This window comes from Anabrus simplex, chromosome 2 (genome assembly GCF_040414725.1).
Source record: "Anabrus simplex isolate iqAnaSimp1 chromosome 2, ASM4041472v1, whole genome shotgun sequence".
In the NCBI taxonomy this organism is placed as follows: domain Eukaryota; kingdom Metazoa; phylum Arthropoda; class Insecta; order Orthoptera; family Tettigoniidae; genus Anabrus; species Anabrus simplex.
Genome location: NC_090266.1, coordinates 1,119,462,165 through 1,119,478,457, shown reverse-complemented (window position 1 = coordinate 1,119,478,457; position 16,293 = coordinate 1,119,462,165). Strand labels below are relative to the sequence as shown.

General features: G+C 41.2%; 1 protein-coding gene across 1 annotated transcript; it reads right to left on the bottom strand.

The window, feature by feature from the left end:
• Window positions 1-1,720: 1,720 nt before the first annotated feature.
• On the bottom strand, window positions 1,721-15,589 carry LOC136864732 (uncharacterized). Its single transcript, XM_067142076.2, has 2 exons — window positions 14,935-15,589; window positions 1,721-3,019 (listed from the first exon to the last, which is right to left on the bottom strand). The coding sequence occupies exon 1, from the start codon at window positions 15,562-15,564 to the stop codon at window positions 14,941-14,943; it is 624 nt and encodes a 207-aa protein (XP_066998177.2). The 5' UTR covers window positions 15,565-15,589; the 3' UTR covers window positions 1,721-3,019; window positions 14,935-14,940.
• Window positions 15,590-16,293: the final 704 nt, after the last annotated feature.

Genomic DNA, 16,293 nt, shown 5'->3' with positions numbered 1-16,293 from the left:
TTCTAGTTTCCTTATGTGTCCCTCCCGCTCTATCTTCTGTTTGGGTTTCCAACCTCTGACAATCTTCTACTGAATCTCTGAATTCCCTACTAAATAGATTTGCTTTCTCAATATCTGTAAAAAGCGTTCACCCCCTTATGGAAATATTTCTCTATCACCCACCCCTTCTCTAAACCACGATTCCACTCGTATCACCACATCAGTCCCATAAGATTCCATCAATGTACCGAATTTTAATTGTTTATTTACTACACTCTGACAGTTTACCAAGAGCAATCTCAGACCCCATTCCTCCCTAAAACTTGACTGTAGCAATTGGGTAACTTGAGAATACTTACTTTCCTGAGTTTGGTTTTCTAGTTGACTGAGCCAGCTTGAAGTACATCTGGCTCTTTCTACTAGTTTTCCTGGTCGGTATTGTAACTCAATGGAGTTGCCTTTTTTTTTCAGTACATATCTTATGATTAATGAAATCAAGCACAATATTTGCAATTATTTTCATTTACCTGAATTATTTAGATGAAGGCCATGCTTTGTGTAACAGTGTCTCTCGAAACTGCTGCATTCGATTCGATTACCTGAGTATTACAAAACTCCTTCAGTTCTACTGTAGCCTACTTCCAACTAACACATTGAAATCACTCATTATCACTGTCCTATCTATGCCCTGAGTACAAAATCACTCAGTGCTTCATAAAACCTGTCACCTTAATCCTTAATCCTTCAACTGTCAAATCTTTACACATCATTCGCTCATTTACGTGCCTAAGAGGAACTAAATTGCAACCATTAGTGTTCTTGATTAATAGTACTACCCCACACTCTGCCCTTCCCTGTTAAGACTTTATAATCCCCTGTATCTTCCTCGTTATCTCCCCTTACCAGAACATCATTAACTCCTATCACATCCAGACGCATCCTCTTTGCTGACTCAGTCAGTTTCTGCTTTCTTCCATAAGCCCCTTTAATATTTATAGTGTCCGACTCGTTGGCTGAACGGTCAGCGTACTGGCCTTCGGTTCAGAGGGTCCCGGGTTCGATTCCCGGCCGGGTCGGGGATTTTAACCTTAATTGGTTAATTTCAATGGCACGGGGGCTGGGTGTATGTGTTGTCTTCATCATCATTTCATCCTCATCACGACGCGCAGGTCACCTACGGGTGTCAAATAGAAAGACCTGCACCTGGCGAGCCGAACCCTTCCTGGGATATCCCGGCACTAAAAGCCATACGACATTTCATTTCATATTTATAGTTCTCCATCGGATTCCATTTCTTTCACCAAGTTGCTTCCAAGGAGTCCCTAGCCTATTAGATGGAAGTGGGACTCTGTTACTCTCACAGTTCAAGGCTTGCTTAAAACGTTCTGAGTGTGCTCGGTAAAAATTCTGTGAAGCAGGATACTACCCTACCTGCAAACAGTCCCAGTGAGAATCCCTCCTCTAACGGGTTAGTATAGTCCTCGCCTGAGCACAAGGAGGGCCATGACTCAGAATATGTCTGAGATGCCCACTGCTATTCCACAGCAACTGGTATCCCGACTTACTAGGGCCACTTACTGGGCCACTCAGCCGTTGTCCATGGCTCACAAACTAGGGCGTAACTACAGTAACCCACACCACGAACCATTCATACTGATTTAAAATAATACATTATTAGGATATGAGGAAAATGGGGTGTGGAGGAGTAACGACTTCAGCATCCTAGTAAAATTACACCACATTGATTAAAATAGCTTTATTAGGCAATTAGGTGATACATAAGCATTTTAACAAACAAATATTTTCAGGGATTTTTAGTAACGGAGGTAAATGTGGATTAATGAGGTCTGGGGAATGCCCTTGCACATGCTTTTTAAACTATGAAGCGAACACCAACTTATGATAATCTACTTATTGCGCTGTTACAGCACTAGTGATGATTATGGTGATGATTTTGGTCCTCTCTATAGAAGACTATTACTAGCAGCCAAGTATTTAAAAGAATATCTTGAAAGGACTTCTCCGGTTCAATGACCTCCTTGTCGATAACAATTAGAATGAATACAATCTGATAACACTCACACTTCCCCTTTCCGTGAGTCAGCCAAAATTCTGAATCATTTGTACCATTCCTACTTTTAGTAGGACACACTTTAGGCGCGAGAATAGTTTTGAGGATATTTCTCCATGAAGGCCCCTGGAGGAGTGGGACTTGGTACTCATTACACTGAGGTAATCTGGGCTGCCGGATGGCTGACGTCTCAACTGTTGGAGTTACTCGAGCCGGTACTTCACATCCGTGCGTGCGTTCTTCTGAGCGTCTCCCCCGGAGAGCGGTACGCTTCACAACTCCCAACACCATAAAGAATACGGCCCATTAAGACTTTCCAATCCAGTTTTCCCCAATGGCCTAATTATATTTTAAAATTTTTAGTGCATTTATAATTTACTATGAAACCATGTGACATCATAGTAATTCACCTAGTAGTAAAGGAGAATGTTCAAGATTGAATGGATATACAAGACATATTGACATATATTGCACAGATTTTCACTTCAGATTCTGTTAGAACGGAGAGTATATAAGGACAAAAATCATGTGACGTAGCTGGAGGAAAATGTCAGGTTCTGTAAAGTATCTTCTAATACTTAAATTTATATTTTTTTTTTCAGAGCACCGAAGAACTGAATCTTCCTTACGATAATCCTTGACGTCACTGCGATACACCGGCATGGATGTCTGAAAATACCAAATATTTGTGGCACCATATTCAGGATGGAAACGTTAATCATTTTTTGAAATACTGTTGACTGGAAAGCACACAAGTTTGAAGGCAGAAACATTAACTCTCTGTCCTAGTCCAAGTCTGGAGATCATGATGAGGATGTTAACATGGTTGCCGAAAAACGCAAAGTAAGAACACGTGGAGATTATTCTCTACCACTGGCAACAGTTTCAGGAACAACACTTGCTGCTTGAGGGGTGAACTGAATTCGCGTTCTTCCTGGTGATTAGATATCCGAGACCTGTTGCCGCAGCCTGAAAACAAGCAGAAGCACATTATGTCTCCATCGTGTCAGTGTGTTTGTCAAGACATCAAGAAAATCTGTAAATACAGTAGAACCTCATTAATCTGGACCCCGTTAGTCCGGACTTCGCTTAATCCGGACAGCCGTTTTATAATAATAAATATATACATCCAATTACGTTATAAAGCTGAGTTACGAGCCCAATGTTGTAAACGACGCAGAGGAGGAGATCGTTGAAAGTGTGATCGCTGCAGAAAGCTCTGAGACGGATGAATATGACCAGGATGAAGCAGGTGATATTATCAACCCTAAGTCAAAACTTAGTGAAATTAAAGACCATGTAAACATTGTCAATAAATACGTGAAAATAACGATGAAAACATATCTGCATGTTACGAATATTAGAGGCATCTGCATGAGTTGATTATTAAAGAAATTAATGTCAAAGGAAGAAACCAGTAAACGTGTCAAGTGTGGTCAATGAAGGTGTACCTTGATTACCATGTTCTAATTCTGTACTGCACTAGTTATTCAGTATTCTGTAGGGCCTAATACTGTATTGCATTATGTCTTGTATACTAAATAATATTTTTATTTCTTAAACTTAAAATAGTGTACTGTACTCGTTCTGTTTACTGAACAGAGTGTTTAAATACGCACCGTGGCTCATTTCATAAATTATTTTGTTTAATCCGGAATTTCGCTAATTCGGGAAACCTAGAGCTCTAATTGGTCCGGTTTATAAGGTTCTACTGTAACAATATTTGTGAAAAACTTAACTTCATAACATTTATTATTCATATTTAACCGTGCGAAAAATATTAAGGGATATATTCGCAATAGTTCACATTGAGCTGTTACATACTGACTAGCCGATAAATGAACAGACGTTTTCTCTCCTAAAACATGGCATGCAGCTTAGTTGAGTCACAGACTATAGCTTTGATTGCTTCTTTACGTAATTCAGGCACTTTCGTAAAACTAAACCTACATTTTCAGCGACGTACCGTTAGAAACATTTACGACATGTATAAACAACCACAGGACAGCGTACAGGAGTTACTTTTCTTGGTTTAATGTCGCACTAACACATCAAACGGTTTTGGCGACGAAAGGAGGGGAAAGTTCTAGGACTGGGAAGGTAGCGGCCATGGAATTAATTAAGGTACAGCCTCAGCATTTACCTGTGTAAAATGGGAAATCACAGAAAACCATCTTCAGGCCAAAGGTGGGATTCGAGCCCACTATCTCCCGAATGCAAGCTCACAGCTATGCGACCCTCACCGCACGGCCAACTGCTCGGTACATACAGGATATATTACAACAAGAAAACACACAAATTCCCTTGTATTGAACACAGTATAACTCACGAGTGACGTCGCTAATATCCATCTATTTATTATATTCTAATGAAACTACCACTCGACGATTCACTGTCATTTTCCGGACAGTCGGAAGTTCGTTCCTGAGAAAGAACCTATGGACTTTCGTATGAATACCACTTAGAATAAAATCAGAGTATTGTGACAACGAACTATCTTCCCTTTGTACGCCGGTCGACTTTTCATTGGAAACTTAGTTTTGCCGTGCAGTTTAAATTCGGCGCTAGTAGTGTAAATACAGTGCGTATAAACGCCAGTCTTGTGCGCGGTACTATTAACCTCTTCTTTCACTGTCCACTCCGGATTCTCATCCGGTAAGCTACTGTATATGTTCAAAACCATTTGCTTCGACTTAGTTTTACATTTCTGCCCACTTTTATTGGTTTTAAAGTATTTTACAGGTGACTGAAACGTTCCTCCCATCTGGCAGCCAGTATTGACCTGTTCCATCTTCAACATCGTAAAAGTTATGCTAACTAACCAGTAAGTTGTAACAATGGAATTAACTCGAACAGAGCAATTATTAGCTATCAAGCTCATGTTAAATAATTTTATATTTTGCTACAAATACCACTGCGAACAATAACCTTTCACAGCCATGTACATATGAAACATAAGACTTAGTAACGAAACCGATTAACATACAACGTGTGCAATATTTTCTACGTTTTTACAGGAGAAAATTTGTAATTGGTCAAGACAGTTCTCCAGAATATCTAACCAAACTGAGGAAAGCTCCTGACTTCAAAAACAAGCTACAAACTTACAACTATTTACCACTGCGGAAGCCTCCTTACTAACCTAAAGCCTGGCGAACAATAAAGGGACCGCTTATAACTTGAATTGACTGACAGTACAGAATTGCTTCTAACATATTACGCATACGGAATACGTCCTGAAGTCGCAGTGAAGTGGTGTGTACGGCTGAAGTGCAGTAATGTACTTAGAATTGCTCCTTACACACTACACATGCGGAATACGTCCTGAAGACGAGCCTGTAAAGCACATTCAGTGAGAGTGCACTAGGAGAGATGTATTCCACCACTGATATAAATGTCTGCCTGTGAAGCACATTCAGTGACAGTGCGCTAGGAGAGATGTATTCCACCACTGTTATAAATGTCTGCCTGTGAAGCACATTCAGTGAGAGTGCACTAGGAGAGATGTATTCCACCACTGTTATAAATGTCTGCCTGTGAAGCACATTCAGTGAGAGTGCACTAGGAGAGATGTATTCCACCACTGTTATAAATGTCTGCCTGTGAAGCACATTCAGTGAGAGTGCACTAGGAGAGATATATTCCACCACTGTTATAAATGTCTGCCTGTGAAGTGTATTCAGTGACAGTGCGCTAGGAGAGATGTATTCCACCACTGCTATGAAATGAAATGTCTGCCTGTGAAGCGTATTCAGTGACAGTGCACTAGGAGAGATGTATTCCACCACTGTTATAAATATCTGCCTGTGAAGCGTATTCAGTGACAGTGCACTAGGAGAGATGTATTCCACCACTGTTATAAATGTCTGTCTGTGAAGCACATTCAGTGACAGTGCACTAGGAGAGATGCTATATATTTCTGCACGTGAGGCACAGTGACAGTGCACTGGGGGAGATGTATTCCACCACTGTTATAAATGTCTGCCTGTAAAGCACATTCAGTGACAGTGCACTAGGAGAGATGTATTCCACCACTGTTATAAATGCCCATTGGATGCCCATTCTCTGTTAGACTTCCCCCGATCTACTTCAGGCAAATGTCGATTTGGGGTCTTGTTACGGATAACTTCCTAATCTACCACATTCTAGTGAAGTTTGGCGATCAACTTGGCGTTCTTATCCGTACTACTCCCCGAAATAATAATAATAATAATAATAATAATAATAATAATAATAATAATAATAATAATGATAATAATAATAATAATAATAATAATAATAATAATAATAATAATAATAATCTAATGACTATATTAGAGGACGATCGGGAATTTGGGAGAAGAATCGTACCCGAAGGGGAGAGACAGAGCAGCAAGTAACATTGATTTCGCAGCCTAGTCTCGATTTACCCGCTGATGTGTACGTAAACCTTTACGGAAGTAGCCCATGCTATAGCAATGTTTAAATTCCGAGAACGGAAAAACTTGGAAGAAAATTATATTTCATGCTGGGTTTATTCCTGACTGCCCTGTAAACATTTTTTTTTTTTTGCTAGTTGCGTTACGTCGCACCGACATAGACAGGTGTTATAGCGACGACGGGATAGGAAAGGCCTAGGAGTTGGAAGGAAGCGGCCGTGGCCTTAATTAAGGTGCAGCCCCAGCATTTGCCTGGTGTGAAAATGGGAAACCAAGGAAAACTATCTTCAGGGCTGCCAACAGTGGTATTCGAACCCACTATCTCCCGGATACAAGCTCACAGCCGCGTGCCCCTGACCGCACAGCCAACTCGCCCGGTAAACATAAAATAGAAAGGAAAAAATCCTAACAGCTAATCCTGCGCAATGGCCTGTCACCACCACAACACTCCAAGCAACTTCAATCAATCAATCAATCAATCAATCAATCAATCAATCAATCAATCAATCAATCAATCAATCAATCAATCAATCAATCAATCAATCAATCAATCAATCAATCAATCAATCAATCATCATTGATATTCATTAAGGGCTGTCACCCAGGTGGCAGATTCCTAATCAACTATTTACCTAGTCCTTTCTTAAATAATTTCATAGAAGGAAATTCATCGAACATTTCCTTGATACATTATTCCTCCCTGAAATGAAAACCAACGACCTGTTTTCCAGTCATTGACCGGGTCAAGGATGTAATGAATGAACCATGTACAGGCTATTAGTACAATGGGGTCGTCACACCCAAAGTGATTTATTAATGACTGGTAGATGCTATGCAATGATAATGGAGAGTGTTGCTGGAATGTAAGATGACAAGGAAAACAGGAGTACCCGTAGAATAACCTGTACCGCCTCCTCTTTGTCCAGCACGAATTTCGCATGGAGTGACCGGGATTTAAACAACGGTATCTAGCGGTGAGAGGCCGACGCGCTGCCGTCTGAGCCACGGAGGCTACATTATTCCTCCCTATAAAAGAATATTTCCTCCAATCTGTCCTCTTGAATTGCAACTTTATCTTCACATCATGGTGTTCCTACTTTATGAAAGCTCCACTCATGCTTATTCGTGTACGTATGTCACTCCACACGATCTCTCCACTGATAGCTCGGAGCATACCGCTTAGTCGAGCAGCTCGTTTCTTTACTCCCAAGTCTTCCCAGTCCAAAGTTTACAACATTTTCGTAACGCTACTCTTAAGTTAGGAATCATCCAGAACAAATCGTGCTGCCTTCCTTTGGATCCTTTTCCAGTTCGCGTATTAAGAATCCTGCTGCGGGTCCCATACATTGGAACTATACTCTAACTGGGGTCTTACCAGAGACTTATACACCCTCTCCTTTACATACTTATTACAATACACCGAGCGAGTTGACCGTGCGGTTAGGAGCGCGCAGCTGTGTGCTTGCATTCTGGAGACAGTGGGTTCGAACCCCACTGTCAGCAGCCCTGAAGATGGTTTTCCATGGATTCCCATTTTCATATCAGACAAATTTTGTGGCTGTACCTTAATTACGGCTACGGCCGCTTCCTGCCCACTCTTAGCCCATTTCTATCTCATCGTCGCCATAAGACCTATCTGTATCGGTGCGGCGAAAAGCATTTTTTAAAAGAAAAAACGCTACAACCCCTACGTACACACAAAACCATTTGAAGAGATCTGTAAGCTTTATTTACAACCTCCTTTATTTGATTTCCCCAATGAAGATCCAAGTACTCCTCGGTACTTACAGTGATCCCCATTCACCCATCAACACAGTAATCAAAACTGAGAGGCCTCTTCCCCTGGGTGAAACTCACAACCTGACGTTACCATCATACCACTGCCTGCTGTGCATCTCACAACATTGTCCAGGTCTTTTTGCATTCGCTCACAATTCTGTAACTTACTTATTACTCTAAACAGAGTAACATCATCTGCAAAATACCTTATCTGTCATTCCATTTCTTTGCTCATATTATATAGTATATGCATGTCAATGTGGTGGAGGATAGTGTTATGTGTGAGTTGCAGAGATGTTGGAGACAGCACAAACACCCTGCCCCCGGGCCATTGGAATTAACCAATGAACGTTAAAATCCCCGACCCGGCCGGGAATCGCACCCGGGATCCTCTGATCCGAAGGTCAGTACGCTGACCATTCACCTAACGAGTCGGACATATATATATGAAAACATAAAGTTCCAATAGTACGGCCCTCTGGGACTCCCTTACAGAGTGATCAGCTAGACAATACGGCAAGTCGCGTGAGTTGCCAAGTGCAGACACTAAGCTACATATTGTGAAATTGGTCAAAGGTTTGAAAATGTTAATATGTATCACAAAAATATTCGTTTTTCTGCTCTTTCTAAAAATGTACAGCTTTGTATATTTATCTTGTTTCGTTTTAGAGGATTATAAAATGTAATTGATTACTCGTCATATTACTACCATACAACCGTTTTAAAGGGATGTTTTTCCATATTTTACTGATTCTAAAAACAAATAACTCTGGAAGCTTTTAAGACAAATTCATGATTCTCTATTTAATGAAAGACAAAAAATATTGAAATACTGCTACTACATTTTATAATTTCATTCTAAGGAAATTTACCAAAACTCCCCTTAATCTACATATACCACACATTTTTTAAAATGTCGATCTTTGTATAGTTCTCCCATTTTTCTGTCAGCTTATTATGAGTTCTTTTTACTAGATGTGGTCACATAAAAAACGACGCTGAAGTAGAGAATTCATCACTAATTGTCCATTTGCATGGGAGTTAGGATTAAATTAATTAAACAGTGTAAGTTTTAACTAACGAATGAATTTATCATTGGATCTACATGTTTATCAGAAACTGAATCCATTCTACATTTTCTAGACCTAGACAAAAAAGCAATAATTTACTTTTAGTATCTACTGGCACTTCGTTGTGGAAGCATAGACGTATTGGTGGCTGGCGGTCTATTCATGTGGGTGTGTAAAATTTCTCTCCTCTATACTGACGTCCTCTGAGTGGCTCAGACGGTTGAGGCGCTGGCATTCTGACCCCAACTTGGCAGATTCGATCCTGGCTCAGTCCGGTGGTATTTGAAGGTGCTCAAATACGTCAGCCTCGTGTATGTAGATTTAATGGCATGTAAAAGAACTCCTGTGGGACTGCATTTCGGCACCTCGGCGTCTCCGAAAACCGTAAAAGTAGTCGTTAGTGGAACGTAAAGCCAATAACATTATTACTTACTTGACTTGAAACTGAAATAACTGACACAACATCATCATCATCATCATCATCATCATCATCATCTGTTTACCCTCCAGGTTCGGCTTTTCCCTCAGCGAGGGATCCCACCTCTACCGCCTCAAGGGCAGTGTCCTGGAGCGTGAGACTCTTGGTCGGGGGATACAACTGGGGAGAATGAGCAGTACCTCGCCCAGGCGGCCTCACCTGCTATGCTGAACAGGGGCCTTGTGGAGGGATGGGAAGATTGGAAGGGATAGGCAAGGAAGAGGGAAGGAAGCGGCCGTGGCCTTAAGTTAGGTACCATCCCGCCATTCGCCTGGAGGAGAAGTGGGAAACCACAGAAAACCACTTCCAGGATGGCTGAGGTGGGAATCGAACCCACCTCTACTCAGTTGACCTCCCAAGGCTAAGTGGACCCCGTTCCAGCCCTCGTACCACTTTTCAAATTTCGTGGCAGAGCCGGGAATCGAACCCGGGCCTCCAAGGATGGCAGCTAATCACGCTAACCACTACACCACAGAGGCGGACTAATGACACAACAAACAAACAAAAAGAGAAAGGCATTTATTTCTGTTTTTCTAGATTTGTAATATTTCAATTTTTCAGTTTTTCGGGTATTTCTCAAATAAAAGTATAATTTCAGCACACGTATGACAGCAGTGCAAAGGAAATTATAAAATTTCAAATCCCTGCGTTTCAAAAACACTGAGAATTTTCCTTTTTTTAAATCTTACGTGAAATGGTTGTTTAAGTCACTGCGTTAGCACATGGAGCATGTGTATTGTTTAACCCTCTCTTTCCCAAGAGCCAAAGTGCCGGTACGGGGAGAACTTCAAGAAAGTCGTGGAGTACAATGATATTGGTGTATTATTCGATGCCAAGTTAACATTCCGAAGTCATATTGAAAGAACAGCTAACAGCGCTTATGAAATGCTAGGATTCGTCATGTGTAATGTAAAATCATTTAGCGGCCAGTATCCAGTAATCTGGAGATAGTGGGTTCGAGCCCCTCTGTCGGCAGCCCTGAAGATGGTTTTCCGTGGTTTCCCATTTTCACACCAGGCAAATGCCGGGGCTGTACATTAATTAAGGCCACGGCCGCTTCCTTCCAATTCCTAGGCCTTTCCTATCCCATCGTCGACGTAAGACATATCTGTGTCGGTGCGATGTAAAACAAATAGAAAAAAATCATTTAGTGAAATAACAACAATGAAAAATGAAATGGCGTATGGTTTTTAGTGCCGGGAGTGTCCGAGGACAAGTTCGGTTCGCCAGATGCAGGTCTTTTGATTTGACGCCCGTAGGCGACCTGCTCGTCGTGATGAGGATGAAATGATGATGAAGACGACACATACACCCAACCCCCGTGCCAGCGAAATTAACCAATTATGGTTAAAATTCCCGATCCTGCTGGGAATCGAACCCAGAACCCCTGTGGCCAAAGGCCAGCACGCTAACCATTTAGCCATGGAGCCGTACATAACAACAATGATTGCACTCTACAATACGTTATTACGCTTTACTGTTATATGGAACACATCTATATACAATATATACAATAAGAGTTTTGTCACCGAGCTCGAAAGCTGCAGTCGCTGAAGTGCGGCTAGTATCCAGTAATCGGGAGATAGTGGGTTCGAGCCCCACTGTTGGCAGCCCTGAAGGTGGTTTTCCGTGGTTTCCCATTTTCACACCAGGCAAATGCCGGGGCTGTGCCTTAATTAAGGCCACGGCCGCTTCCTTCCACTTCCTGGGCTGTTCCTATCCCATCGTCGCCATAAGACCTATCTGTGTCGGTGCGACGTAAAGCAAAAAAAAAAAAGTTTTGTCTGTACATTGCTCGGAATTTAAAAAGAATGTTATTTCTGTATCAGTCATGTCCACAGTAACAAGGAAATGCACTTTTTACTGTCTGTCTGTCTGTCTGTCTGTCTGTCTGTCTGTCTGTCTGTCTGTCTGTCTGTCTGTCTGTCTGTCTGTCTGTCTGTCTGTCTGTCTGTCTGTCTGTCTGTCTCTCTGTCTGCAGGCGCAACACGAGAAAACGGCGGAGGAAAATTTATTGAAAATAGGTATGTAAAGTCTGGGAATGATCCAATACAATCTAGGCTATAAATCATTCTATTCACGCTGAGTGAAATGGTAGTTTAGGGGAAGACCTAAAATTTAATTCTCAAATATTTATGTTATTAATGATCCTATCAATAAATACTACATAGCTAAAGTTATATATAATTCTATTTCTTATCATTTATGTCTTATACATTTTTATCGTACCGGCTATGATAACAGAGATATTCATGAATTTGTATTTTTGTTGCTAAGTCCGTATCAACACCGAACCATGAGAGAATGGATTAACAGAATTGAATGAAAATCGGTATATAGAGTCGGGGAATAAGAAACTGCAGTCCAAGCAATAAACAATTTCATTCACCTTGGATGAAATAGTAGTCTAGGGAAAGGCCCCTAAAATTTAATTTTTAAATACCTATGTTACTGGGCCTATCGAAAATTACTACATAACAAATGTTATAGAGAATACAATTTCCTATCGTTTATATTTTATTCAGTTTTACCGTACTGACTATGATATGAGTGGTATTTCAGAGTCGGAAGAAAACTAAATGTGAAGGCCTACAATATCGAAACCTCATAAAATTGATCAACAATATCATCACATTGACCATTGTTTGTTGTGATATTCTTTGTCTCTTATGCTGCTACTCATCTCAGATAGATGGGATTATTGCTGTGTACCGAGTATAACTGCCTGCCTGAATATTGGCGGGAAATAGATGTGGAGTTAGATAACTTTAGATAACTTTCTTCTTTAGCATGCCATTCCTCTGGTTCATACATTTTCTGATACTGCTGGTACGTAACACGCTGGTTTATCATAGTGTTGCAGCTATTTGATCCCTACTCTGACGTGCTGATTGGAATGATCAGTATGCACAGTTAACGGAATAATGGCAGGGGCTCACTTATGACCTACTCTAGAATTACAATTTCGGCCTATTCCAAATTATAGCATCACAATTCAATAATAACTCAAAATTTAACCGTGAAAATAGTCGTTTCGTAAGAAAAGCTTTCTCGTCTTCCCTTTTATTAAACTGTACATTCATTTTATTCCAAATTAGCAGCGAAGAGGGGGTTTTCTCCTCTGGCTTGGAGGAAAAATTTGACTCCAAGTCAGATAGATTTTTCCCCGCCAGTGTAGTGAATTGAGATTTTCCGACTCGTCGGGTACTCCTATTAAACAGAGGTGCAAACGGGCATAGATTTTGCCAACGGGCATAGATTTTGCCCTGGGAATCTACGCTATTCGCCCACCCGCCCCCCTCCCCCAAAATTAAAGTGTATTCACGGCTCACAGCTTGTCTCCGGCCTGGTCATTCCAGCTCTGGAACTTTGGACTGTTAGATCGGAAGCATAGTAGACTGCTGTTCGTTAAAAGTGAGAAAATGTGTGGGTTTTCATTTGAACGTGTAAGTTATTTCATATGATAGCATTCCTTTTAATCGCGACATTCCTACTGGCGACATATGACCTATGTTGATTTCAGTTGGGAAAACCACTAAGACAGTCTTTCTGAGGATGTAAAAAGGCAGGTGGAGAGTGAATGTCTGCCATTATAATGAAAACTCCCCAATTTTATTGTGACTGATAGTAGGCAAGAGGGCCTACCTTTATAGAGAAAATTCCCTAACCCAGTCTTCACATAAGAAAATACGTTTGATGACTTCCCCGTCACGTTTCTAGAGTATAACGTTAAGAGCTATGCAGTTTTATACAATCTTACAACGTGTACACTACCTAGCCTAGAATTCTGTATACAATGTAGAATTCCGTAGCGAAGCACGGGTACATCAGCTCATGTAACAATAAAGTGATCGAAATAATAGGAAAAGTCCAGAAACGTTTCTTAAAATTTCTATAGATGAGAAGTTATAGTGATTTTTTCTTAATATAAGCTACGAGTGCCTTCCCATACAGTAGATGCCAATTTCAAATCTCTTAAATCACGCAGAATTTGATGCGATATGATATTTATGTACAAAGTTGTAAATGGCATACTTGATCATTCGTATTTTCTTTCATTATTACAATGAAATGTTCCACAGGCAAAAACACGAGTTTCATTTACGTTCTACTGTGAAAATGTGAAAACTAAACACTTCACAGAATATACAATAAGTATAACAGAATGGCCTTGAAAAATATGAAGCTAGATTTCTGCTGCAACGAGCAAAATTTTCTCCATCAGCTCAGGCTCATGATTTAGGCACTAAAATGTTTCACATTAGATCGATTATATAGTAGTTAATTTAGTACTGATTACTACGCGACGTTGTTACAATCCTTGCCGTCATTATGTTCATTTCTTCATTTCTCACTATCATTAACCCAATCTCATTATCATGATCATCATCAATAACACAATTATTTATTATACGTACTGTTATATTTTAAATTTGTAAGGTATATTGTAATATTAGAGGTATGTTCTCTGTTGTACGCTTTTCTTCTTCTTCTTCTTTATCTGTTTACTCTCCAGGGTCGGTTTTTCCCTCGGACACAGCGAGGGATCCCACCTCTACCGCCTCAAGGGCAGTGTCGTGGAGCTTCAGACTCTGGGTCGGGGGTACAACTGGGGAGGATGACCAGTACCTCGCCCAGGCGGCCTCACCTGCTATACTGAACAGAGGCCTGGTGGGGGGTGGGGAGATAGGAAGGGATGGACAAGGAAGAGGGAAGGAAGCGGACGTGGCCTTAAGTTATGTACCATCCCGGCATTTGCCTGGAGGAGAAGTGGGAAACCACGGAAAACCAATTCGAGGATGGCTGAGGCGGGAAGCGAACCCACCTCTACTCAGTTGACCTCCCGAGGCTAAGTGGACCCCGTTCTAGCCCTCGTACCACTTTTCAAATTTCGTGGCAGAGGCGGGAATCTAACCCGGGCCTCCGGGTGTGGCAGCTAATCAGGCTAACCACTACATCACAGAGGCGGACTGTATGTTTTTCATCAAAATAAAATATCACAGACGAATTAAAAATACTCCCACTTTGAGATATTAACCAGTCAAGGGGTAGTCAAAATTCAAAATAAATTTTGAAATATATTTTTTTCCTAACTTCTTGTGTTCTATATGCTGTAGAAGCAAACACGCTGGTACTCACCTAACATCATTGGTCAGCATGTTCCGTGGGGTCGTCCATGGGCTGCCTCTTGAACTGTTTCTGCTTTCGAGGGAATTGCTCTTCTTTCTTCTGGGGGGTCTCTTTCTCCTCCATCTTATCTTGAGGTGCCTCTCTCATGTCCGCCTTGTTTCCTCGTTGTTCGTTTACAACTGAAGAGGAGAAGGTAGATGGCATCATAGACTCGTAGTACTTGGGCTCCATCAGCAGGACACGCTCCTGCGGAAAGTCATCTTGAGAGGCGTAAGCGAACCGTTCAGCAGGCGCATAGAAGTATTGGCCGGGGCCTGCAGGGGCCTCCTGAATACCCCATTGGTACATTCTGTTTGGCACCATAGAGGCGTAGAGTACCACATCATCCGCTAACATCCTCTGGTATGCATCAGTCTCCCGTGCTGGACGATCCACTGTCAGACTCTGAGAGAGATATGGGTCAAATTCATCTTCAACAGTGACGAAAGGATAACAGTCTCTGTCTCCGTATGTAGGTACCCTTCTTGTAAGACGGTCATGACTGGCATAGGGCGAACCGTCCGTCCACCACGAAATAGGATACCCTAGAGTGTGTGCCAGACAGGCCAACAGGCTGCAACATAACAGTAGACTCTTCATGGTACAAACTCGATTAAGCTCCTCGGACGAAACTGCCACCTTTATACGGGCCGCAGGTTGTTGAGCAGTCGCAATCACATTCCTGCTTATCGCGAACTCATAACACAGAAACACAGCTTTGATCCTTGCACGGTAACATTACGTCATTCAAAGGCGACTGTTATGGCCATGAACTCATAAAACAATAACAACGAGTTGCTAGCTCCCCATATTGTTTCCACTATTCTGATTAACCAAATATATTTCGACACAAGGACGTTACGTGGGTGGTAATTCGAGAATGAATAGACTATCGCAGTAGCCTTTAACCATGGTGCTTCTACCACTGGTGATATATAACAATTTGGTCAGAAGTAAATAATAATAATAATAATAATAATAATAATAATAATAATAATAATAATAATAATAATAATAATAATAATAATAATAATAATAATAATGTCATTGGATTTTTACGTCCCACTAACTACATACGGTTTTCGGAGAGGCCGAGGTGCCGTCATTTAGTCCCGCAGAAGTTATTTTACGTGTCAATAAATCTACCGACACGAGGCTGACGTATTTGAGCAGCTTCAAATACCACCGCACTGAGCCAGGATCGAACCTGCCAAGTTGGGCTCAGAAGGCCAGAGAGCGTCCGAGCTACTCAGCCCGGCATAATAATAATAATAATAATAATAATAATAATAATAATAATAATAATAATAATAATAATAATTTGATGTG

What these genes read in the sequence shown, in the direction of transcription:
- LOC136864732 (XM_067142076.2), bottom strand. Translation starts at nt 15,564, where the DNA reads ATGAAGAGTCTACTGTTATGTTGCAGCCTGTTGGCCTGTCTGGCACAC.